General features: G+C 40.8%; 1 protein-coding gene and 1 long non-coding RNA gene across 4 annotated transcripts in view; one reads left to right on the forward strand and one right to left on the reverse strand.

The window, feature by feature from the left end:
• Positions 1-26,100, forward strand: part of LOC144583555 (uncharacterized) — a 457,862-nt gene that overhangs the window by 52,769 nt on the left and 378,993 nt on the right. The window lies entirely within an intron of this gene.
• The window catches only part of STAC (SH3 and cysteine rich domain), an 89,996-nt gene that overhangs the window by 39,223 nt on the left and 24,673 nt on the right, over positions 1-26,100 (reverse strand). For all 3 annotated transcript variants that reach the window (XM_020803430.3, XM_073003820.2, XM_073003821.2), the window contains one exon: positions 11,271-11,547. In XM_020803430.3, coding sequence (XP_020659089.2) covers positions 11,271-11,547 — 277 coding nt within the window. The remainder of the gene's footprint in view (positions 1-11,270; positions 11,548-26,100) is intronic.

Here is a 26,100-nt window from a genome sequence, read left to right on the forward strand (position 1 = left end):
AATGACACTGTCAAGAATATCTCTTGTAACAGGGAGACACACAGTCTTGTGGTTTTGCAGCCTGCTATGTAGCCCTTCCAGTGGATGTCCCTCTAAATCAAACTTAAAGCACCTCTGGAAGGGTTAGTACATATAATGATCAGAACATGCATTGCCCTTACTAGCCAGAAGAAGTCATACTATTTCAACACTGTGAGGCATCACTGCAATGGGGAACCAAAATTACACAGTACAGAGGAAAATCAAGCAGCTTGTTCAACTGCTATTCTGGATTGCTCTAGAGAGGTAGTGTGTTTGAGGGTGTATGCTGTCCAAGTTATAACTTAGGGCAATCATGATAATTTAAGGTTCAGTGTACCTTTTGAATCACTTGTAATGTACACAGAAATGGGGAATAGTCACTTTATTCCAGTTTGTAAGAACACTAAAGGAAATGACTCTATATATAGTTTCATTCCTTACCAGTGTTCTGATTAAAGCCAAATATGACATTTCCTATGTTCCTTTCAATACATGTTAATGACTGCTTCCTGTAGGAAAGGACTGGAGAACCTTTGGCCCTCCAACACTGCCAGATTCTCTCTCATCAGTCCTTAACTGTGGAGGATGATGTGGCTAAGTAGTTCATCACCATCTGGAAGGCCACAGGGCCTGTTGTAAAAGTCTGAGGGCCCAGTTCATACCTCAACTATGCATCTGAGGTGACCATAAGCAGGACTGTCAGCATCAGTATCTCATCTGTAATGAGAATTGAAACTGGATTTTCTTTCAAGCTTATTTTAGAGAATGATACAATCCACACTTTCAACATTTGAAATTTACCGATGTGAATTTTGGGATCCTTTTATCAACAGCGGTTATGTCAGTGCTGCTGCTGCTTTAAGTTTTCACAACCACAGTTTCATTTGATAGCCAGCAATAATTATAACCACAATAAAGCACCACTGTTGCTTTTATGCTTTGTTCTAAGCTCTTTGGATGATCCTACAGAGCTAAAGTTATGCATTCTAACAAACAAAGCAGCTACTTATTTCTTATAGAAGTTGAGTTAAAAGTCACCCATTGGAGCACAAAATAGCCATTTTACATATAATACTAGAACACAAGAAAAACATGCATACCCTAAAATGTCTATTCCTCTTTGTGCAAATTTCTATGAGCAAGGTTGAGATCTTTTATAGCACTTTAATAGCATTAGATGGGCTATTATACCCATGTTTCTGAATGTAAGAAGCCCACTGAATTCGACTAAAGATACCAGAAGCCTGCTTCTCACAAGAAATAACTGTAAGTGTCCTCTCACTCATATTCCCCTTCATATTCCCTTCAACCTGGGGAGAAATACATGAAGACTAGGTGCCACTGGTAACCTCCATGGCCGCTATAATCTCTTTGGGTCACCAATTCTTTAAGTTAACCATGCACTATATGTTTACCTTATGTAGTTGTACTGTACTTGGTTTTATTTTTATTCCCCCCCCCCCCCCCCGGAGTTCTTTGGATCAAACTGATGGTAATGATTTTTTTTTAATTGTATGAAACTACATGTGGACGGTTTGTGCCTCCATTGTTCAGAAAGAAAGGCAGCACATCTGTGTACTATTTGTGAGACTCCCAGCAGACATTTCCAGATCCCTAATTCCACAAGGAGATCTCGGCCTATTATGGTGGGCACATAGCAGTCAAAGATGAAAAATGTTTTTGAATTCTCAGAGATTACAGAAGAACAGTGTGGTTCAGACAAAAGGTTTCAGATTAGCTACTCAGCTTAAGATGCTTGCAAAGCACAACTTGTGTGCTTTTGTTATGTCAGTGTGGAGGAAGATAAGATGGTTTCTAAAGCTTCAGTGCAGTTGCAAATGAGATTGTCAAGCAAACAACAAAAACCAATGAGGAATGGAAGGCGAAGACTGTAAAGACAGTTTTTAAAGAAACAGTCCCAGCTGGTTGTGTGGTAAAAATCAATAAAGCTCACACTCTTTCAATAAAAATCATTTCCGTTTGTTTTAAAAATGGAGCTAAAGCCTTTTGAGGAGATGTCAGGCACAAGGAGGAAGTTAGCTACAGCTTTTGAATTAAAGAAAGTGTATGTCTTCTAAGGATAACTGCACACTAGTCTGCTGCAGTAAAAACAACAGAGTCTCACAGCATATTAAAGACTAATAAATGCACTATAGTCTAAAATTTTGTAAGAAATATCTTGCTGTAGCCCACTGAAGAGAAATGTATTTTATTAAGTGGGTAGCAAAGGAAAGAATAAGGCACTATGTATGGATTCACATGGAGAGCGATTTCCTCATCAATTACCCTAAGTACACAGTTATAAGCAGGTCAACGATACCATATGTTCAACTAGATTCTGAACTATAACAACATGTCCACTGGAATCCAGTGGCATGTTGGCATGTTCTGAGGCCTGTGGGCATGTTCTGTGGGCATGTTCTGAGGCCTGTGGGCATGTTCTGTGGACATGTTCTGAGGCCTGTGCTTTCCGTGGTCTCCTACCAACAGTGGTCCTTGCTGTGGCTTCTGTTCTATAACACAGACAGCCAAACCCTTAGACCTTGGTCTTATATTGATATACTTGTTGTTTTAGATATTTTGTCTTTTGTTTGTCCGGTTTGGCTTTTTGCAGTATACTGTATGACAGCTCTTGAAGTTTTGTATTCAATTTTGCCTTATGTATGGCTTGATGCCATAACAATAAAGTATGTATGTTCTATAGCACAGCAGGCATGCACACACAACAAGAACCATTTTGTAAAGCCCACAATACCCCAGTGGGATGGAATGGCTGAGGCACTACAAGACAGAGAAACTATGGCGGCCCTTGCAAGTGCAGCCAATGTGGCCCATTGGGCCTCAGACAGATCCTTTGGTAGCCACTTTCCTGGGAAGCCCAGTGGTGGTTTGAGTGATTACCCTTGGCACTCTGATCCACTGGGTTACACTAACTCTCAGGTAACAATACTGAGCTGTACAGCAACTGGAAGAGGTCTGGTAAGATTTTAGAACGATACATATTTCACCCTTCTATTATCATTAGCTGCCATCCAGAATGCTCCGTCAACCTAGATTCTGATGATTGTTTAAATCCCTAATGGAAACAGCTGAATATGTTATTACATACAGGCATATGAGAAACAAGGTTAAAAATAGAACTTAATTCCCAAGTGACAGCTTTATTCAGCAACCAAGTAAAAAATGCAGCATTACTGTGAGCTTACTCCTTTAGAGACTTTTTTTTAAAAAAGCAAATAGTTTCCCACAATTAATATATATTGCTCTTCAACTTCTGGAAGCCTAAGAAAATTCAGCAATACTGTGTGTTTTAGCTTGCCTACAAGCATGTAGAGAATTGTATGTGCAACATTTATTTTCTTTCATATAGCAAAGGTGACATACAGTTGGGGCTTCTTCCATGCTCTCACGCTATGAGAGTGTGGAAGAAGCACTGGGAAAAGTGATCCTGGGTGTAATATCCACAGAATCCCATCTTTCTTCTTTTATTCAAATCACGTTTCTAGCCCATATGGCAAAGAAAGTATGTGGACATGGTTGATTAACATCTAAGAAGCCTGTGATTTACACAGAACTTCAGTCAAGTCTGTAGATCCTTGGTCTCACCCATTATTATTAAAACATGGGTTGGTAGAGCTGCAGAATAAAATACGCCAAACAAAATAAATTATGCATACACTATTGGATAATTCTAGAGGTTTCATTGATCCTCTAATGTGACTACAGTGACCACCGAACAGTGTTATGCTTAACTCCGAGCATTTCACCAGGAATCTACCAATCATGCAAAAATTTCATCAGTCATGCAAGTATAAATGATCCATCCATTCATTAATTGGTCCAATTAAAGAGCATTCCACCAATCATGTAAAACCACCAACTTAAACAACTCCTTCTCCGAAAAAAAGAAAGATAAATTTCTGAAAAGCAAGTCCTCATTTCTCTTCAACTTCTTTAATAGTTACTAACTATTCTAAATGAGGCAGACCTTTGAACATCACAGTACTCCAACATCACACCAACCGCCAATGCTGAAGAGGCTGAAACTGACCAATTCCATGAAAACTTACAACACCTTCTAGAACTGACACCAAAGAAAGATGTTCTTCTCATTCGAGGGGATTGGAATGCTAAAGTAGGGAGTCAGGAGATAAAAGGAACAACAGAAAAGTTTGGCCTTGGAGTTCAAAATGAAGCAGGGCAGAGGCTAATAGAGTCTTGTCAAGAGAACAAGCTGGTCATCACAAACACTCTTTTCCAACAACACGAGGCAACTCTATACATGGACATCACCAGATAGGTAATACTGAAATCAGATTGATTATATTCTCTGCAGCCATAAAGGGAAAAACAAGGGATCTGCTCAAGAAAATTGGAGATATGAAAGGAATATTTTGTGCAAAGATGGTCATGATAAAGGACAAAAATGGGAGGGACCTAACAGAAGTAGAAGACATCAAGAAGTGGCACAAATACACAGAGGAATTATAACAGAAAGATCTGGATGTCCCGGACAACCCAGATAGTGTGGTTGCTGACCTTGAGCCAGACATCTTGGAGAGTGAAGTCAAATGGGCCTTAGAAAGCATGGCTAACAACAAGGCCAGTGGAAGTAATGGCATTCCAGTCAAACTATTTAAAATCTTAAAAAACAATGCTGTTAAGGTGCTGCACTCAATATGCCAGCAAGTTTGGAAAACTCAGCAGTGGCCAGAGGATTGGAAAAGATCAGTATACATCCCAATCCCAAAGAAGGGCAGTCTGAAAGAATGCTCCAACTACCGTACAATTGCACTCATTTCACAAGCTGGCAAGGTTATGCTAAAAATCCTACAAGGTAGGCTTCAGCAGCATGTGGACCGAGAACTCCCGGAAGTACAAGTTGGATTTTAAAGGGGTAGAGGAACTAGAGACCAAATTGCCAACATGCGTTGGATTATGGAGAAAGCCAGAGAGTTCCAGAAAAACATCTACTTCTGCTTCATTGACTATGGAAAAGCTTTTGACTGTGTGGACCATAGTAAACTATGACAAATTATTAAAGAAATGAGAGTGCCTGACCACCTTATATATATCCTGAGAAACCTATATGTGGGACAAGACACAACAGTTAGAACTGGATATGGAAACACTGATTGGTTCAAAATTGGGAAAGGAGTACAACAAGGCTGTAGATTGTCCCCAAGCTTATTTAACTTATATGCGGGATACATCATGCGAAAGGACGGACTGGAGGAATCCCAATCCAGAATTAAGACTGCCGGAAGAAATATCAACAACTTCAGATATGCAGAAATGAGAAGGAATTAAAGAACCTCTTAATGAGGGTGAAAGAGGAGAGCACCAAAAATGGTCTGAAGCTCAACATCAAAAAAACTAAGATCATGGCCACTGGTCCCATCACCTCCTGGCAAATAGAAGGGGAAGATATGGAGGCAGTGACAGATTTTACTTTCCTGTGCTCCATGAGCACTGCAGATGGTGGCAGCAGCCACTAAATTAGAAAATACCTGCTTCTTCGGAGGAAAGTGATGACAAACCTAGATAGCATCTTAAAAAGCAGAGAAATCACCCTGCCAACAAAAGTCTGAATAGTCAAAGCTATGGTTTTTCCAGTAGTGATGTATGGAAGTGTGAGCTGGACCATAAAGAAGGCTGACCACCAAAGAATTGATGCTTTTGAATTGTGGTGCTGGAGGATTCTTGAGAGTCCCCTGGACTGCAAAGAGAACAAACCTATCCATTTCGAAGAAAATCAACCCTGAGTGGTCACTGGAAGGACAGATCCTGAAGCTGAGGCTCCAAAACTTTGGCCATCTGATGAGAAGAGAAGACTCCCTGGAAAAGAGTCTGACGTTGGGAAAGTGTGAAGGCAAGAGGAGGAGGGAACAACAGAGGACGAGATGGTTGGACAGTGTCATTGAAGTTACCAACATGAATTTGACCCAATTGCGGGAGGCAGTGGAAGACAGGAGGGCTTGGCATGCTCTGGTCCATGGGGTCACAAAGAGTCAGACACGACTAAATGACTGAACAACAACAACAAAAATTCTAAACAGTGAGCTCAAGTGTTTAGAGCCAATGCTCAGCATATCCTTCTCTTCAATTTCTGGCAAATTCATGTAATAAAAGTCTGGTTGGATCAGACCAAAGACCTATGTAGTGCAGCAGTAAATTTCTCATAGTGTACAAAAAAGAAAAAGAAAAAGAAAAAAGAAAAAAGAAAAAAGAAAAGGAAGCTAACTGGCAGGAAAGGAAGACAACATAGTTCCCTGTGCCATGCTTCCCCTCTTTCATATACATCTTTAATATCAGTGGCAGTACTGTGCCCTGAAATCTGCACACAACAATAAGCTGTGTACATATGATTATATGTAAGAAAGCCCATATAATCTGTGAAACATATACTTCATGCAAAGGTGGAAAGAGGAGAAAGGGCGGTTGCAAGCTTGACCAGAAAAAATGAAGATATATTCTTTCTCCCAACAATGACAATATAACATCTCTGAGCAGGATAATTGATCTTGGAGAGCTGTGATGTTGGATGCCGAGAGCACTGCTGTGTTTTGCAGGGCTGAGGTGAAGTTATAGCAGTGTTTCTTCACTGACATCAGTGACAAAGAATAGATCTGTGCCAGCTGCCAGGCTGGCATAGTCTAGTAATCTGTTCTAGGGCAGATATGGGTGCACATGCCACTTTCCCAGCATGCCTTCTTCCCTCTTTTTGATACTGGAGTTTCAATAATGATTCTTTAGCTTCATGAACCTCTGTATGATGTCAGCTGGAATACTGTGTCAAGTTCTGGCCATTACTATTTAAGAAAGATGGAATATGTCTAGAGGAAGGCAACAGACTGGAAATGAATCCTTCTGAGGAACAGCTGAGGGAGTCAAGTATATTTAGCCTGGAGAAGAGGCCATGTGACAGCTACTTCCCAATTTCTGAAATATGCCAAATGGAAGATGGAGCAAACTTGATTCTGCTGGTTCAGATGTTGGGACCCAAAGTAAAGGCTAAAATGACAAAAAAAGAGGGATTTCAACTGCATATTAGAATGAACCTCCTGACAGTACCAGCTGCTTCGTGGCACAGTGGTTAAACTGCTGTACTGCAGCCAAAACTGTGCTCATGACCTGGGGTTCAATTCCAGGTAGTGGTCTCAAGGTTGACTCAGCCTTCTATCCTTCCGAGGTCGATAAAATGAGTACCCAGCTTGCTGGGGGGCAATGTGTAGCCTGCATAATTAACTTGTAAACTACCTAGAGAGTGCTTGAAGCACTATGGGGTGGTATATATATAAGCAGCATGCTTTGCTTCAGCAACAGAATAAGCTACTTTGGAAGAAGATGCACTTTCTTTAATTGGAGGCTTTTAACAGAGGTTGGAGAGCCATCTGTTTGGGATGATTGGGATGATTTAGCTGTAGTTCTTCTGCCCGGATGGGGGTAGGTGGGATTGGTGACTCTTGGGAGTCCCTGTCAGCTCTACAGTTTCATGATTCTAAGATTCTATTATCATGTCTTTTCTGAATGTGGAACTGTTCCCCCTTATGCAGGAGACATATAGCCTATGTCAGGCACTGTCTCTTGATTTTCCAGTTATGTTGTATAACCAATTTTGGTCTGTATAACCAATTTTAGATAGATCTACACTCATGCTGAACTTACACTTTTTGTGTACTAACATATTTAGGAATCATTATGTTTGAGACATGGTATGCAAAGAATGTAGGGAAAACTCAGATTTTTTTTCCCATTGGAGTCACTACAGGAAAAATAATACAGGGAAAAATGTTTTTCTTTCCAGCACTGGTACATTGTTTTCTTTAGTGCACAACTGTATGAATTAAAGCAGTACAGACTAAAGGAGAAAGAAGGGAACAGAGACTGAGTACATAAAAATAACGGCCTCCTGTTTCAACATGGTGGTGATTTTGTTCTAGACTGGCCTTTAAATAACGTCTTCCTGAGGAATCGTGTCTCGTGCCTGCTTTTCCACCCCTAATATAAGTTAATACATAATAAGTAAAATGTGACTAAACCAAAACACAAGCAATACTGGATGGGGCAGGATAGGGACAGAGTGCATGGCTCTTTTACTCTTTTACCGTACATTCATTTCATGCTCCTCAGTAATTCATAAATAAATCACATCAGCTAGTTTCCTTGAACAAATTCACTAGATGCAATGATTCCGCACTTTGGAATCTCTTATATTTCCAAGTATCAAGATTGTTGGGTTTTCCATTTATGAAAACTGTTTATTTTTATTGTCATCCCATATTCATTTCATATAACTCAGAGTGTACTCCACAAAATAACAGAGTAGAGATATTGTAGTGCTTTAGAAAAGTTTACCACGCAGTTTGCAGGATTTATGGACTCCTTGAATTTCTTCAAGTGATCATAATAGTAGTCTGAAAATCTAATTCTCAGGGAAACATCAAATACAGCATTTTCAGTGCATTTGACTCTGATTACGTTAGACAATAAACATGTAGACAATAAAGCCTAGGAAAATACCATCATGATAAATCGAGCTTGTGCAAAACTCAAAGTATCTGCGCATTCTGAATGCATGTTAGACTCAGCAACTAGCCTTTGGTTGGTGTGGTGTGTCTCGGAGCGGTTGCACATGCATCAGGACTTCACCCCTATGCCACTGAAGTTTTTTCTGGCCCTTCTGAGATAGCCTCCAGTGTTTTCCAACTTTGGGAAATGTCAGTCAGGTTGCAATGGGCTGTGACTGCTGTAAGGAGTCTGATTCTCCATAGGGCCTCTCAGGAAGAGAGACCCAGTCTGTGTAGCCATGGTAAAGGTGCACAGTCCCAGAACGCAACCAGAAAAAGGGAATGGTAAACCACTTCTGAATACTTCTAGAAAAGCCTGGAAAGAGTTACTGTAAGGCAGAATCAACTTGACAGCACATCATTATTAAAATTAAGTGTGCATTAGACCTCCTTATATTGCCTTTAGAACTATTTTTGCATTTACAGTCGTGCCCTGCTGGACAATTACCCCACTCTATGATGAATCCGCTTTACGTTGACGTTTTTGTGATCGCTTTTGCAATCACAAAACAATGTTTTAAATAGGATTTTTTCACTGTGTGATGATCGGTTCCCTGCTTCAGGAACCGATTTTCACTTTACGATGATCAGCAAGCAGTTGATCATCGGGTTTCAAAATAACCACCGGCTGAAGAAAATGGCTCCCCACTGTTTTCTAGATTCCTCGCTTTACAGGCACCGAAAATGGCCGCTGTATGGAGGATCTTCGCTGGACGAGCAGGTATTCAGCCCATTAGAACGCACTGAACGGTTTTCAATGCATTTCAATGGGGTTTTTTATTTCGTTTGATGACGTTTTCACTCTACAGTGATTTCACTGGAACAAATTAATGTCGTCAAGCAAGGCACCACTGTATTACTTTTCAAAATGACAACATTTTCATTTTAACAGACTGCTATAATGGAATGTTTCAAATAAGTATGTTATTCTTTAATCAGAGGTCCAGGCTTTTCTTCCACTTTACTGTCTGTCTGCTGCTTGTGGTGGTTTTGAGGGAGCATTTGTATTTCACCACATCTATTCCCATTTTTCACAAATATTTCTCCATGTGCTTTTTAAAAGATTCAATGATCATATCTTAACATGATGTCCATATATAAAAAGATCCTGAAGAAGAACAAGAGGGTTTTTAGGGAAACATTTTGTTGTGTTCTTTTCTCTGCCCTTACAATTGGCTCCTAATTTAACCATGATTCAAAGGACACCAGTTGAATATTCATTGTGAGGAACATGAAAGACAGGGTGCATATTAACTGAATCTTAGTTGAAAACAATGGTAATAGAAAGACACTCTACTTTCTCATGAAGTTCTTATAAGTATTTAAATAGCAGAGAGTTGTACACTTCAAACCAGAATCCATTTCCTATATTTTCCTCCACTTCGTGGAAAGAAAAAAAAGGGAGTTTGTCATCACTTCTTGAAAAATCTTTCTCTTCCCTTAAATCAACTGTTGTCAGTCTTTGCAAAGGACACTGAGAAATACTACAAGTAAGAATTTCCTGATATATTTTTGGGAGGAGAGGAGAGATACATTTTATTCGTAAAAACTACACAATGCAAACTTGACATTCTCTTGATAGAGATGAGCACAAACCTTGGTTTGGAGGTTCGTGGCACTTTGTATGTGTCGCACCACAGGTGCCACATGTTCCCTTCCCCCACCTTGCTGGTTGGATCCCTCACTCACCAGCCAGTTCACCCTCCTCACCTCTTTGGCTGTTTGACCAGTCTCTGGCAAGAGCACGGGCTTTCCTGCCCCTCCTCCTTGGCTGATTGCCCACTAAGACAAGGAGGCAGGATAGGCAAACTTGTGCTCCTCCTGGGGACTAGTCAACTAACCAAAGAGGAGGAGGAAAGGGGTGCTTGCTGGCTGGTGAATGGGTCATTGGCCAGAGAAGCAGAGGAAGGAATGCACAGCACTGAGGATGTGTACGAACTAGCACGAACCTCCAAACGAAGGTTTGTGTCCATCTTCATCCTTTGACATATTAACTGTGGAACCTGAAAATCTTTTGGTGAGTAGGCTGATGAAAATCCACAGGAAAGTGGAATCTTTATTCCTGCCCCATAAAGGTTCAGGAATTTTCTCACAACTCACTAGGCTGAAGCACCTGGCTAGGGTTGGGAGCTCCAGAATTCCTGCCTGAAGTTTATTTCCAGTAGCTAATAAGTATAAAACTGGCTGTATAGCTCAGTGAATTAGGAATCCGGCTGTGGAACTAGAGGTTGGGAGATGAGTTCCCCACTATGCATCTCAAAAGAGTCAGCCTGTTCTGGCCTTGGGCATGCTGCACAGTCCCAGGGTGTCTCCAGAAGAAGGGAATGGCAAATGACTTCAGAGTATTCACTACCAAAAAACAAAACAAAACGACAAACCTGGAAGGGGTTGGCAGAAGTCTGAATTGACTTGACAGCTCATTATTATTATTATTATTATTATTATTATTATTATTATTATTATTATTATTATTATTATTATTATTATTATTATTATTATTATTATTATTATTATTATTAAAGTACAAGGAAAGGAAAGGAATGCTTGGACAAAAATGTGTCTTGCTATTTTGTATGCAACCTCAAAATGAGGCAAAATGAATTGGTGTAAATTCCTTTGGGCTAGAACTCCCAAACCCCTGGGAATGAGAACTATACATCAATACTGAATATTTCTCACCAACAATCATGTGGTTGCAGATGTCACAGAATGTTGGTTTCTTGAAGATGTGTTCTTGGAAAATGTGAGCCTTGTTGTTGTCCTGTTGCGGTTGGGCTTTGGTTGGAGTAGACGTTTGACTGTCAGAGTCTGGGAGCTGGCCTGTTCTGGAGCCAATTTCTGATAACAAATCTACTTGCAATTTCATGTCACTGTTTGTCCGTTGGAAGAAGTTGTCTGCACTTTTGCTCCGTAAACTTTTGGTCTTGAAGGAAAGCGATCGCTTCAGTTTCTGGAGCTGAAATGCAACAAAACACTGTTGTAAATTTTCATATGTGGTCTATGATTCTACTTAGAATGATACACACTTCCTGCTGACATTAATTGCAAACAACAGCTGAAATCCTGTTGCATAGCATGAAAAAAAAACATCCATTTCTAGCCAGCAGTCTCCAAAATGATTCCTGGGTGTGTGTGCATGACCCCCCCCTTCCTCTGAGAACTGCGAATTGTGGCAGAGACTTTTTATTTGTCAGTTGGCAATACACTGAAAGCTGTGAATTTTCAGGCAAAAACAAAATAAAAATAAAAAAAGACATGAGACAAAAATGTGGCACCTTAAATACTAAATGCTAGATTTTAATGGGAGCATTTGTGGAAAAGCCCACTTCCATGGTCTGAGAGTCGAAAGCTGCCTCTACAGCATTCTGCATCTGGACTGGTCCATGAAAGCTCACATTAAAATATAACACTCAGTCTTTAGGGTGACACAACATTTTTGTTTCTTTTTCCTTTTGCCAGTCTGATATACTAGCACAGAACAACTATCTCTTCTACAACTGAATTTTCGTATTGGATTTCATCCAATGAATATAATCCCAAATGCTGGGGGTTTAATTAATTTTGTCCAGAGACAGCAGTAGAAGGCCGAGTGCAAAAATGTGTACCTGGAGGTCACAATGAGGTCTAGAATAGTCTACAGGTATGCCTTTGGTCACCCTTCATGGATTTGCTGCCTTGTCGTGGTGAAGGGCTTGCGTAATTCAGAGAAGCTACGGGTTATGCTGTGCAGGGACACCCAAAACGGACCGATCATAGTGGAGAGTTCTGACTAAACGTGATCCACCTGGAGTAGGAATTGGCTAGCCACTCCAGTATCTTTGCCAAGAAAACCCCATGAACAGAAACAAAAGGCTAAAAGATGACGCTGGAAGATGAGCCCCTCAAATTGGAAGGTGTCCAACATGCTACTGAGGAAGAGTGGAGGACAAGTAAAAGGAGCTCCAGGGCTAATGAAGAGGTTGGGCGAAGCTGAAAGGATGCTCAGCTGTGGATGCGCCTGGAAGTGAATGGAAAGTCCAATGCTGTAAAGAAAAATACCGCATAGGAACCTGGAATGTAAGATCTATGAACCTTGGTAAGCTGGATGTGATCAAACAGGAGATGGCAAGAATAAACATTGACATCCTGGGCGTCAGTAAACTAAAATGGACAGGAATGGTCAAATTCGATTCAGACAAGTATCATATCCACTATTGTGGGCACGAATCCTGTAGAAGAAATGGATTAGCTCTCATAGTCAACAAAAGAGTGGGAAAAGCTGTACTGGGATATAATCTCAAAAATGATAGAATGATTTCAATACGAATCCAAGTCAGATCTTTCAACATCACAGTAATCCATGTTTATGCACCAACCACCAATGCTGAAGAGGCTGAAACTGACCAATTCTATGAAGACTTACAACACCTTCTAGAACTGACACCAAAGAATGATGTTCTTGCCATTAAGCTGGTCATCACAAACACTCTTTTCCAAGAACACAAGAGGTGACTCTGCACATGGAAATCACCAGGTGGACGATACCGAAATCAGATTGATTATATTCTCTGCAGCTCTATACAGTCAGCAAAAACAAGACCTGGAGCTGATTGTGGCTCTGATCATCAACTTCTTATACCAAATTTAAGCTTAAACTGAAGAAAATAGGAAAAACCACTGAGCTAGTCAGGTATAATCGAAACCAAATCCCTTATGAATATACAGTGGAGGTGAAGAACAGATTTAAGAAAATCTTCAAAGGCGATGCTGTCAAGGTGCTACGCTCAATATGCCAGCAAGTTTGGAAAACTCAGCAGTGGTCAGAGGACTGGAAAAGATCAGTCTGCATCCCAATCCCAAAGAAGGGCAATGCCAAAGAATGCTCCAACTATCGTACAATTGCATTCATTTCACACGCTAGCAAGGTTATGCTGAAATCCTACAAGGTAGGCTACAGGAGAATATGGACCAAGAACTCCCAGAAGTACAAGCTGGATTTCAAAGGGGCAGAGGAACTAGAGATTTGCTAACATGCTCTGGATTATGGAGAAAGCCAGAGAGTTCCAGAAAAACATGTACTTCTGCTTCATTGACTATGCAAAAGCCTTTGACTGTCTGGACCACAGCAAACTATGGCAAGTCCTTAAAGGTGCCTGACCACCTTATCCATCTCCCTGCTTATATAACTTATGTGCAGAATACATCATGCAAAAGGCTGGACTGGATGAATCCCAAGCTGGAATCAAGGTTGCTGGAAGAAATATCAACAACCTCAGATATGCAGATGATACCACTCTGATGGCAGAAAGTGAGAAGGAATTAAGGAACCTTGTAATGAGAGTGAAAGAGGAGAGTGCAAAAAATGGTCTGAAGCTCAACATAAAAAAACCCCTAAGATCATGGCCACTGGTCCGATCACCTCCTGGCAAATAGAAGTGGAAGAAATGGTGGTGGTGACAGATTTTACTTTTTTGGGGTCCATGATCACTGCAGATGGTGACAGCAGCAACGAAATTAAAAGATGCTTGCTTCTTGGGAGGAAAGTGATGACAAACGTAGACAGCATCTTAAAAAGCACATACCTCACCTTGCCGACAAAGGTCCACATAGTCAAAGCTATGGTTTTTCCAGTAGTGACGAATGGAAGTGAGAGCTGGACCATAAAGAAGGCTGACTGCCGAAGAATTAATGCTTTTGAATTGTGGTCCTGGAGAAGACTCTTGAGAGTCTCCTGGACTGCAAAGAGAACAAACCTATCCATTTTGAAGGAAATCAACCCTGAGTGATCACTGGAAGGACAGATCCTGAAGCTGAGGCTCCAATGCTTTGGCCATCACATGAGAAGAAAAGACTCCCTGGAAAAGAGTCTGACGTTGGAAAAGTGTGAAGGCAAGAGGAGAAGGGGACGACAGAGGACGAGATGATTAGACAGTGTCACCGAAGCTACCAACATGAATTTGACCAAACTCCGGGAGGCAGTTGAAGACAGGAGGGCCTGGCGTGCTCTGGTACATGGGGTCACAAACAGTCGGACACGACTTAACGACTAAACAACAACAACATTCCTTTGGTCTAGATGGGCAGGATAGAAATCTAATAAAGAAATAAATACAGTGGTGCCTCGCATAGCGATCGCTTCGCTTTACGACGAAATCACTTTGTGACACATTTTTTGTGATAGCAAAAGGGATCGCTTTGCTATGTTCCCTATGGGGGAATTTCAATTTGCGATGATTGGTTCCCTGCTTCGGGCACCGATCATCGCAAAGCGATGATTTTTTAAACAGCTGATCGGCGGTTTCAAAATGGCCACTGGGTAAACAAAATGGCCACACGCTGTGTTTAGGGACTGATTCCTCGCTTTAGAGGCACCGAAAATGGTGGCGCTATGGAGGATCTTCGCTGAACAGCGAGTTTTAAGCCCATAGGAATGAACTGAAGGGGTTTCAATGCATTTCTATGGGCTTTTTAATATCGCATAGTGACGTTTTCGTTCTGCAGCGATTTTTGCGGAACGAATTAACATCGCTATGCGAGTCACCACTGTAAAATAAAAATATAATGTACAGCTGTAAGCTTGATGACAGTTCAACTGCCATAGCTCCATCCTAGAGAATCTTAGGACTTATAGTTTGGTGTGGTAACACTGAATTTCTTGCTAGAAAGCTCCAGTACTATTGTTCAGGAGAATACACTAGAGCTCTCCAGCAGAAAATTCATCGTTAAGTTACACATCTCACCAACTTATACATCTCAAGATTCTGAAGAATGAAGCTGTGGTGGTTCAAGTGGTATTGATTTGTTGTAATTATAGTAGTAGAGATATCTTCTTAATCACATTTCAGTCCAGTGAAGTGTGCGAGAATTGTCTGCATATCTAGTCTATCCAAGCAGGCCACAGAATGGCATTTTGACACATTTCCTGCACTGTCCACACTGGCATCTCTATGCCATTGCCTGGCTGCTTGCCAATCTCTGCCGGCTGTGTTGTGGGCAGAGAGCTTCTACCCTTCACACAGAATGAGTTTTTAACCACAGTGAAGTATAATTTTCTTGGCTAATGTGATGTACCATGAAATTCTGTAAGAACCTGCAACAGCCTGTCTGAGGTAACCAGCAGCAATTGTTTACAAGACACTCGAAAATATTTATAAAATATACAGTAGCAGTTGGAACTGATCACTGTCTTAAATATAACAGAACACGTTATATTTAAAGTAGTCATTTTGTGATTCTTTGTCATTTTTATAACTTCTCATTTGTTGATTTTAATGTGCACCTGTAGATATTTACTCTTCCTCTTTGTTTTTTAAATTTATTTAGTGGTTGAACATGCAGGATACAAACTTGAAAGCTGCCTCTATAGTCTACAATAGGTTTATTTCTCATGTAGACATACTGGTTAAATGACAGAAGACAGTTAATCTTTCTCTGGACATTGAACACAACCCCCACTTTTTTTTTTAAAAAAAAGGAAATGACTGATAATTTTACTTTTTCAGTCCTTTTAGTGGTGTGGTGACAATGAGAAGGGGGATAAGTAAAGCTGAGAATTAATACTGGCTCCAACAGTGTCCTTCAGACCACCACTAAGATCCTCACATGAGCCCATTAGAAAAACTTCCATGACACATTAAATCTTTCCTATTACACTTAAAGCACATGTGCAAGAGTTAATTTAATTTTTACACTTCTGTGCCTGCACCACTGGGTCACACAAATCTGCATTTTGTTTAGTTCTCTTAGGGCAGTGGTAGCGAACCTGAGTGCCCAAACTGGGGGGGGGGGGGGAACAAAAGCCACAGGTGGTGTGCTGCGGTGGCAGCAGAACTGGAAGTGGCAGTGGAGGTACCGGACGGGGAATCCTGGGTACGGAGGTGCCTCCACACCCCACTCCGGATCCGCAGCCAGTGCCAGCTGCTCCAGATCTTGGCACACAGCCGGCCAAAGCACCAGCACCATGGCTGCAAGGGGAGAGTAGCAATCTGGCGACTTACGGTTCGCGTGCCCACAGAAAGGGCTCTGCAGGGCAGCTGTGGCACGCGTGCCATAGGTTCGCCATTGTTGTCCTAGGGTTTTGGAGCCAAAAGTGCAGCTAGATGTTTTCCTACTTATTTCACATGAAAGGTTAAGACAACAAGAGAACAAACATATTACGTGAAAAATGGTCTCAGTACCTACACAATGGCAAGCGTATTCCTAAGAATCAAAAGAGTAACAACCAATAGCAGTTCCCTTCGCATGACCCTATTGAAAGGGAGTCTTGTGATCTTGTGCACTTCTCATTCATTTTGAAGGTGTGGTTTTCCTGTACATTGAGTCACTTGTGTTCTCTGAAACACAACATACAGCATCTAACATTCAGGCCACCAGTTGTCAGAAAGACAACCATAATGATTTGCCATCCTTCCATATAGCAAAATGCAGAACCTGGAGAAGTTACCATTTGGATTACAACTCCCAGAATCCCCCAGACAGTGGGCATATTTGCTGGAAGATTCCAAAAGCTTTCTTATACTTTGGAAAACTATTATTGGAATGATGTCAAAATAACTTTTGAAACCCCAACCATCCACAGGTGCAGGAAGAGAAACATTTTATGCAACCTTTGTTCATAATGCACAAATGTCTTTTGACTATATCTCACACCTTATTTTTAATTTTTTTTAAAAAATCTTCCTAACACACTAGCACCAGAAAGAATGTTTCATGTATACAGGAGGCAGAAACTGGGAACCAGGAGGTTAACCACCAAGAAGAGAAGACCTGCTGATTTCTTGATATATTACAGCTGAAACTTAATTGTAGGATTTTTAGTTGAAGGTAAATACATGGCAAGACCATAAACAGTATCCTCCCTCTTGTGTGTCTCCAGTCGCTGGCTCTCTTGCTCAGATAGATCTGTAGCTAGGAACCTTCAGTCCTCCAGTGAGAGTGTAACGCTTGGTAACTAATCACCTGCCTACTACTAACATTGTTCTTGCCGGAATCCAGGCTCATTATCTTTTGCCCTCTTCCAAAACACAGAACTCCAGTTGTGCAAGGTGACTGTAATGACATTCATTATTGATTTGCCATCCATTCCTGCCATGCCACATGAGGTTAATTAAATGGTAAACATTATTCTTTTTTGCCTCTGTAATGAGACAAAGCAGTGCAACAAAGTTACGTTTTTTAAAAATAACTGCCCTCTTGCTAGCTCAGCAATAAGCCCCAAGAAGCTAATTTAATATACTAAGCACAGTCTCAGCCATAGCATGATTTGCTAATGAGCTCCAAAGGAACCATTTGCTGGTTTGTATAGGAAGGTATAAGGTTTGTTTGTGCATGACAAGTGTGGTCCAAGGCAAACTGACTATGATTTCCAGTTGGCAATAGTAATCTTCATGCAGAAAAGAAAAGAACCCTTCCTTTTATTAGTAATCATGTCCGTCATTGCTTCAGATCCAGTGATGTTGCTGGGAGGACATGAAGCAAAATATCTCACACTTTCTGTTATTCTGTGTTCCCATGTTCTCTAAAATGGAACATTTATATCTCCATCATAGCTCAAAAACTGTCAATGGAGGTTCCGTTTGTGGACCTCCTTGGTAGAGGGCAACCATATGTCGTCTTTCACAGATGATACAGTAGTGCCTTGACTTACGACCGTTCCAAGTTATGAGCATTTAAAAATATTGCTTCGACTTGTGGCCGGAGCTTCGAGTTACGAACACAAAAAAAGGCAGGGGAAAAAGCCAGGAAATTCAAATTGATAACCATTGGTGGCGAAGAGGCTGCTTCTTTGTAGCTCTTTCGTCCCAACAGTTAGAGTGAGTGCAATCAGAGGAGGCTTCGGACTGCCTGGTAAGGTAAGGTGCTGCTTTCTGCTTTTTAAAAACTGTTCTGGGTGGGTTCTGCAGGGTGGGTTTGGGCTGGGAGCGTATGTTTCTGTGCTGTGTTGTTGTTTTGTTTTTTGGTGATTTTTTTCTTGCAACTCCAGAGGCTTGCTTCGGGGCTTGCTCTGCTGTTTATTTTTGGTTTTTTTTTTTTTTTGCAGACCCAACACTTTCAGGGCTTGCTTTGCTGTTTATTTTTGGTTTAGGTGTTTTTTTTAAAGCCCCAGCGTTGTCTTTTGAACAGCTGCCACTGAACAATATTATATTTGAAAGCACCAACTAGTTAAGTGGTTTTTCATTAGAGGTTTTTAAGTGGTTTTTTAATCAGAGGTGCCCGTACTAGTAGTAGCTGGCAGAAACCTAGGTCACACACTGGATTTTCATAGAAATTATGAACAACATAGTCATCTTTCTGTTTCAGGGAAATAGCAGTAAAATTTATATACAACACTACTCCCACAATTTAAGTGATAAGCACTCCCTCTGGAGGGATGAAGGTTCCTAACTGAAAATCTTTCTAAGCAAGAAAGCCAGTGAGTGGAGACACACAAGAGGGAGTGGGATCCATCAATCTCATGAAGAAAGAGGGAGGCTACTGTTCACTGACTTGTGAGTTTTTGTTCACATAGCTTTATTTCACACAAATCTATTGCAGTTTCTGTACTCTTCAAATTTTGTTGTAGTGTGGTTGCTAAATCGTGTCCGACTCTTCGTAACCACATGGAGCAGAGCACACCAGGCCTTCCTTTCTTCCACTGCCTCCCAGAGTTTGGTCAAATTCAAATTAAAGTATTGGAGCTTCAGCTTCAGGATCTGTCTTTCCAGTGATCACTCAGGGTTGATTTCCTTCAAAATGGAAAGGTTTGTTCTCTTTGCAGTCCAGGGGACTCTCAAGAGACTCTTCCAGCACTTTCGCATGATATATTCTGCATATAAGTTGAATAAGCAGGGGGACAATATACAGCCTTGTTGTAATCCTTTCCCAATTTTGAACCAATCAGTTGCTCCATATCCAGTTCTAACTGTTGCTTCCTGTTCCACGTATGGGTTTCTCACGAGATAGATAAGGAGATAGAACCTAGAGAGTACAAAACACATGCTAAAGACAATATGGAGCTAGAGAGATAAATGGTCTGGGAGTGAGACCAAGGCACCTCCCTGTCTTCCTCTGATTGCTCATACAGTGGACCCTCTACTTACGGAATTAATCCGTATTGGAACGGTGGCTGCAGGTCGAAAAGTCTGTAGGTCGAGTCTCCATTGACCTACAATGCATTGAAAACAGATTAATCCATAACTGCCCATTTTTGTTCCATTTTTGTTCCATTTTGGTTTTTTTCTGGTCTGTAGGTCGAGTTTCCAGCTGCAAGTCGAACCTAAATTTTGTGGCCAGAGAAGTCTGTAACTCGAAAAGTCTGTAACTCGAGCCATCTGTAAATCGAGGGTCCACTGCAGTCTACTGTAAAGTACCATCCTTGGGGATTAAGTATTGTCTGATTAATTTCTTTATTAGTGAAGTGGTTCCAGATCAGAAATCTAAAAGGCAGGTGTGTTCTTTTCTTTAAAAGCTGAATACTTCCTTCTCAACACTGTTGTATACCAGCTACAAGATGGTCCTCAGTCGATGTGATATCAATGGAATGCACACCAAATCTGCAATATTAGTTTTACTGGCATGCAGTAGTGTTTCATCTGGCTTTCTAATCTTCCTCCCAAGGTGCACTTGCTGTGAAATGCCATATGTTTTTTAGCCAGCCTTTTCAGACATAGGAAGTTCTTGAAGATGAGCTATAGGGAAATATAGTGCTGTGCTTATAGTGCTGTGCTGTTGTCAATAGCAGTGACCAAAGTCATCCACAGCATGAGCATTCAGAGCACTTAGGTTCATGGCCTGATTTGAACAGATAATCACAGAGGGGGCAATGCAATTGGTCACAAATAAATCCTCATTAAAGGCATGTTATCATTTGGGTAAATTTCCATAGGTCGCAGAAATTTACTCTGCTGTTGTTCTGGCTCTCTTTTTTTCAGAATAACTTATACTACAAATTTCCTTAATAGCGTATATTGCAATTTTCTTCTTTACCATCATCTTGACACAGTACATTCTTATTTTCTGAAAAGCACAATGCAGGGCAACATTGGGCACATTTGAAAGAGGAAACTTTCCATGTAACTTTTCTGTTGGGTTTCTGGCCTGGTTGAAGCTCTTGAGATCTCTAGCGGATGACCTGCATCTAGAGCTTCCTTGGGGAATTGCTCCCTGTTAGAACTTCTGATCTTTTGAACAGCAACACTGTGGCAGCAATAGCAAAAGACACCTCCTGTTGCTCACATCTATTGCATAATCTCTATCCCCTTTTTGAAGGAGGAGGATCTTGCTTATTCATGTATATGTCATCGCAAAGGTTGACTGATCCAGCATGCTCTATGAGGGGCTACCCTTCAATCAACTGGGAAGTTTCATCTAATGTAAAATGCTGCTGCCTACCTCCTGAAGCACTACATGCAGTGCTCCACATGTTGTTGGACAACTGCCATCACCACTTTGGAAGTCAATAGACTTCTTTCAGTATTATGGATACCTTAGAGTCTCCACAACAGGGCAATTTAAGGGGTTCAGTACAAGAGGAAGAGCTGAGAGACTCAGGAGGAACAACATCTGCCTTCACCAACGGCTGCTGCCTGGAGGCAGTCATATCACTCTGCCTATTAAAAGGGCTGGTCCTGACAATAGAGGTTTAGTTACTTCATGTTGGCATTGTTTTTGTTTCTATAGTACTAGGCTGCTTACCTGAAATATTCTAAGGATGCAGATAAGAAATATTTCTGGGGAACATTATAAGATCATTTCTTTTCCTACAATGGCAAAATTCCAATTACTTTGAATCCATCCTGTTATAACTTAACTGACAGTGGTCTTAGAGTTTTTTCATTGCTGTGCTTTTTGGTTTGGTCTGAGTTTTTGGTAAAGAAACCTTGCTTCTGTTCAGAGTGAAAAAAAGGAAGAGAAGTGAGTGGGTGATTGAAATGTTATATCAGTTTCATCTAAATAAATGAAATGAATAAAATGTAGAGGAGGTAGACTTTAAATATGTGTAGTTAGGGGAAATCTAAATACGTGGCTGAGAAATCTACAGAATGCTAGTTTCCTAATGTTTTTATATCCAAGATGTAAAACAACAGATATTTTAAAATTAAAACAAGCAATATGAATGAAAACCCTGGAAAAGTTTGTTGTGCTTTCTTTATTCCCAGGGAAATGTTCAAATTCTTATAGTTGCTTAGCCAAGCCTTCTCTGACATGATGCTCAATAAATCTGTTGGACTACAACCCCCATCCTCCCCAGCCATGCTGGGGAGGATGGCTTGGTTGGGGCATCAACTTGGTTGGGGCACCAAGTTGGGGCACAGAAGCTTGGACTATATGAGCTTTTCCAAAAAGATACATCACCTTACTTTTCTTTATGTATTACAATTATTATTTAAGCTATAACCTGTGTTTACTTGTTTTGATTTGTTGTCTTGCTTGTGGATCATATCTTGGAACAATGGGCAATGATATAAACCATCATGAGGGTGAGGAAGGTTAATGGCATCTGCAGTACAAAAACATCTGGGGGCCACAGTTGGTCACTGCAACAGATGATGCTAAAACTTAATAAAGTCTGTACCCTACCTGTGATCCTTGCAATACTGTATTTCATATTCCCATCATTACCAACCATCATAGCCAGTGGTCAGCGATAATAGAAGTAGTAGTTAACCATATCTGATGGGATATAGGTTTCACAAAGGTCTGTGGGATGAAAGCTGATAAATTTTCATCAGGAAGAAATTCAGCAGGATGGATCTGTGTATTCTCACATGACACGCCACCTTGTTTGATCTCTCCAATATATAAAATATTGTCTAATAATAATATAGGCATAGAAACCTATTATCCTCACTGCCTTTCCCCATGCAGTCTTTTGTAATGAATTTCACATTGGCCTCAGTGTTTTCTTTTCACAGGTTTGGATTCAGGATCTCTTTTATTTATTTATTTATTTCAAATATTTTTACCCTGCCTTTCTCCTTAAAAGGACCCAAGGTAACTAATTTCTATGATCATAAAGGCATCACTTATGTAAGGTGCTGCCACCCAATTTTTCAAAGATTCATTCTCTTCCACACCTCACTTCACAAGGTCCAAAAAACTCTGAGTAACATTTCTCAAGTGGAGTTTCCTGTGCTGTTATGTGCAAGAAAGCACATTTATTTGAGCAGTCTTCCCTTCTTAGTGGGCTGCAGGCCACAACGTGCATCCCAAATTAAAGTCTTTAAGCTGCCATGAGGCTCTTTTTTTTAAAATCAGGGATGTAAAAGAAAGTTTTGGCAAAGAAGCTAGTGTAATGGCTAGCAGTCTTGTCTGATGACTGATGAAGCTGTGCAACGCTGCTATCTGCATTGAATCCTGAGAAATGTTGAAAGTGAAACCCATTCTTGCTCCGTTTTCAGATAAGGTACTTTGCTTCTTGATGTGCTGTTGGAGCAACAGCAGGAGGAGCTTCAGACAATGTTCATTCATAAGGTGCCATTATTTCTGCTTGATCAGAGGATGCCCTGATCTCTTCTTAAGTTTGACATCCCAGAATTTGTGAATGAGTCACTAAAACCCCATATTTTATTTCAATAATTGTTAAAAAGGAGTCTTCCCCTGCCCTGAAAAAGATGTCTTCAAAGTGTGATGGGTGTGGGATATACAGGCAAAGACACCAAAAGAAAAATAATCTGGAAATGTTCTGAAAATCATAGTTTAACTGTATTTAAAAATAAAAAAAAAAAAAACTTTTGTCCAGATACTTTGCAAAACATGCTGAAAGCCCTCAGGAATGTATTTTGTGACAGAACTGCCCCAACCCAAGAAAGCCTACCTCTTTGCTGAAGCCAACAACCTGATGGAATATGGATGACAGACAAACATTGTAAATAGTAAGTGGGGAAATGCCACCTTAAAGATATGCAGATTGGAAGTCATTAAGGATTTAGAGATGAACCAGGTCGGCTAACCAGCATAATTGTTGGAGTGCTCACATCCTCCAGAACAGAAATGGGGAACTAAGGTCCTCCATATTATAGGTCTGCAATGCCCTTCAGCTCTAGCCAGCATGACCAGGAAACAGTGGTGATGGCAGTTCTCTAACAATATGTGGAATCAACCTGAGAGATGACAAATACATGAATAAGCAAGATCCTCCTCCTTCAGAAAGGGATAGAGATTATGCAATAGATGTGAGCAACACGAGATGCCTTAGGGCATTGCTGCCACCTGTTAGATATTGTTCGAAGGATCAGAAGTTCTAACGGGGAGCAATTCCCCAAGGAATCTGTAGATGCACATCATCCACTAGAGATCTCAAGGGCCTCAGTCAGGCCAGAAGCCCAATAGAAAAGGAACATGGAAAGTTTACTCTTTCAAACCTGCAAGTAAGTCTCATTTAAAACAGGTGGGCTTACTTTTGAACAGACATGCATAGACATGGTCTCATTGAAACTGTTGAATCTAAAGTTAATGATGGTTCACTGATTTCAAGGGGACATTGGCACTGCTGAATTGAACAGATGCCACTGCAACTAATTCCCAGTCTGTAGGAAACTGGATCAAGAGCAACTTTCCTAAATTTAACCCACTGTGAACATTTAAGGTATGTAAACAGTTGATTCTTTTTGGAATGTAAAATTTAGAGAAGCAACACCAAGTGACGTTTTAAATTTGGGACACCAAAAAAAGCCCTGGCTCCAATTCAAAAGGGCATCAAGCTAAGGCTTGACATAGTTAAACCACATTTCTAACTCTCAGCAGTCTCTTTGAAGCTCATTTTAAAGTTACTACATCCTCATGCTTGACTCTCATGGAGGGGGGGAGACGAAGGATATAAATCTAATAAAAATACCTAAAATACATTAGTCTTGTTTAATAAGCAATTCAGTATAAACAAGCACATAGGATCTTATTCTCATGCAGCAGCTCAATCTGTTTCACTTGGATATGCTGCCAATTTTAGTGTCAGAAAGGTAGTCATATATTTCAACTTCCATCCCCCATTCCAAGAATAAAATAAACACCCAAACATATAAATAACTAGCATGTCTGGAGGAAGACTACGCTATGACTTTCCCTCTGATATCCAATTTTTCTTCACCAAAAACAGTTTTGTTTGTTTCATCACAGATACTCTGAGCACATCATCATCAACATCATCATCTGAGAACTGTACAGCTGAAAGGGATCCTATGGATCATCGAGTCCAACCCCTCTGAAGGAGCCACAGTGGGGAATCGAACTCCCAGTCTTTGGCTCCACAGCCAGATATATAAACCACTGAGCTATCCAGCATGGAAAACTGTTGTATATACTTAATGAAAAATTTGAGAGAATAACAACAATGATTATTAGTCAGTCAGTGGGAATTAGTTTCCCAATAGATACATCTTTTGCAAATTCAAAGAGTTCTGGGCTCACCATGAAGAAATTTGTAAGCTAGTCTACTGACCAATGCACTTGAACTATTTTTTTACTACGTTACTTTGATTTATGTGATTGGGTTCATCTCAGATTTAATAAAAACGTCTGATGGCTCATGGATGAAATGGGAGGGGCATTTCAATGCCTACAGTGGACAAAAGTGTCCCTTTCTTAATCCACCTGTTGCCCATGGTGAAGAAGGGTAATGTATCAGGGCAACAGCAAAAATTAATTAATCATTGATCATAGACCTTTTGTCTAATGCTACATTAGTGCTCCTGCATATTTGGCAACAACAGCAGCCACAAAATTAAAAGACGCCTGCTTCTTGGGAGGAAAGCGATGACAAACCTAGACAGCATCTTAAAAAGCAGAGACATCACCTTGCCAACAAAAGTCCGAATAGTCAAAGCTATGGTTTTTCCTGTCGTGATGTATGGAAGTGAGAGCTGGACCATAAAGAAAGCAGACCGCCGAAGAATTGATGCCTTTGAATTGTGGTGCTGGAGGAGGCTCTTGAGAGTCCCCTGGACTGCAAGGAGAACAAACCTATCCATTCTAATGGAAATCAACCCTGAGGGCTCACTGGAAGGACAGATCCTGAAGCTGAGGCTCCAGTACTTTGGCCATCTGATGAGAAGAGAAGACTCCTTGGAAAATACCTTGATGTTAGGAAAGTGTGATGGCAAGAGGAGAAGGGGACGACAGAGGATGAGATGGCTGGACAGTGTCTGTGAAGCAATCAACATGAAATTGACACAACTACGGGAAGCAGTGGAAGATAGGAGGGCCTGGCGTGTTCTGGTCCATGGGGTCACAAAGAGTCAGACACGACTAAACGACTAAACGCGATATTTGGCAAAAGGTGTGAGGGAGAAAGCAAATCTATAGAGAAGCAGAAATGCCATACCATGGACTGAGGATATTCAGGAGTGAGGTTTCCTCACAAAAATATCAGTGCATACACATAGTTGAGGCAGGGAGAGGGAGAACAGTGTGAGAAACTCTTAATTTATTTGGCCTGAAGTCAAAGAATGCATGCTTATAAGCCATGGAAGCCTCAAGACAGCTACTGTCCTCTGGTGCACAGATTAGTCACAGCATGCCAAAGACCACCTCCCGAATTCCACCAGTGTTCCAGCCG

Source organism: Pogona vitticeps, chromosome 6, assembly GCF_051106095.1.
Source record: "Pogona vitticeps strain Pit_001003342236 chromosome 6, PviZW2.1, whole genome shotgun sequence".
NCBI lineage: Eukaryota > Metazoa > Chordata > Lepidosauria > Squamata > Agamidae > Pogona > Pogona vitticeps.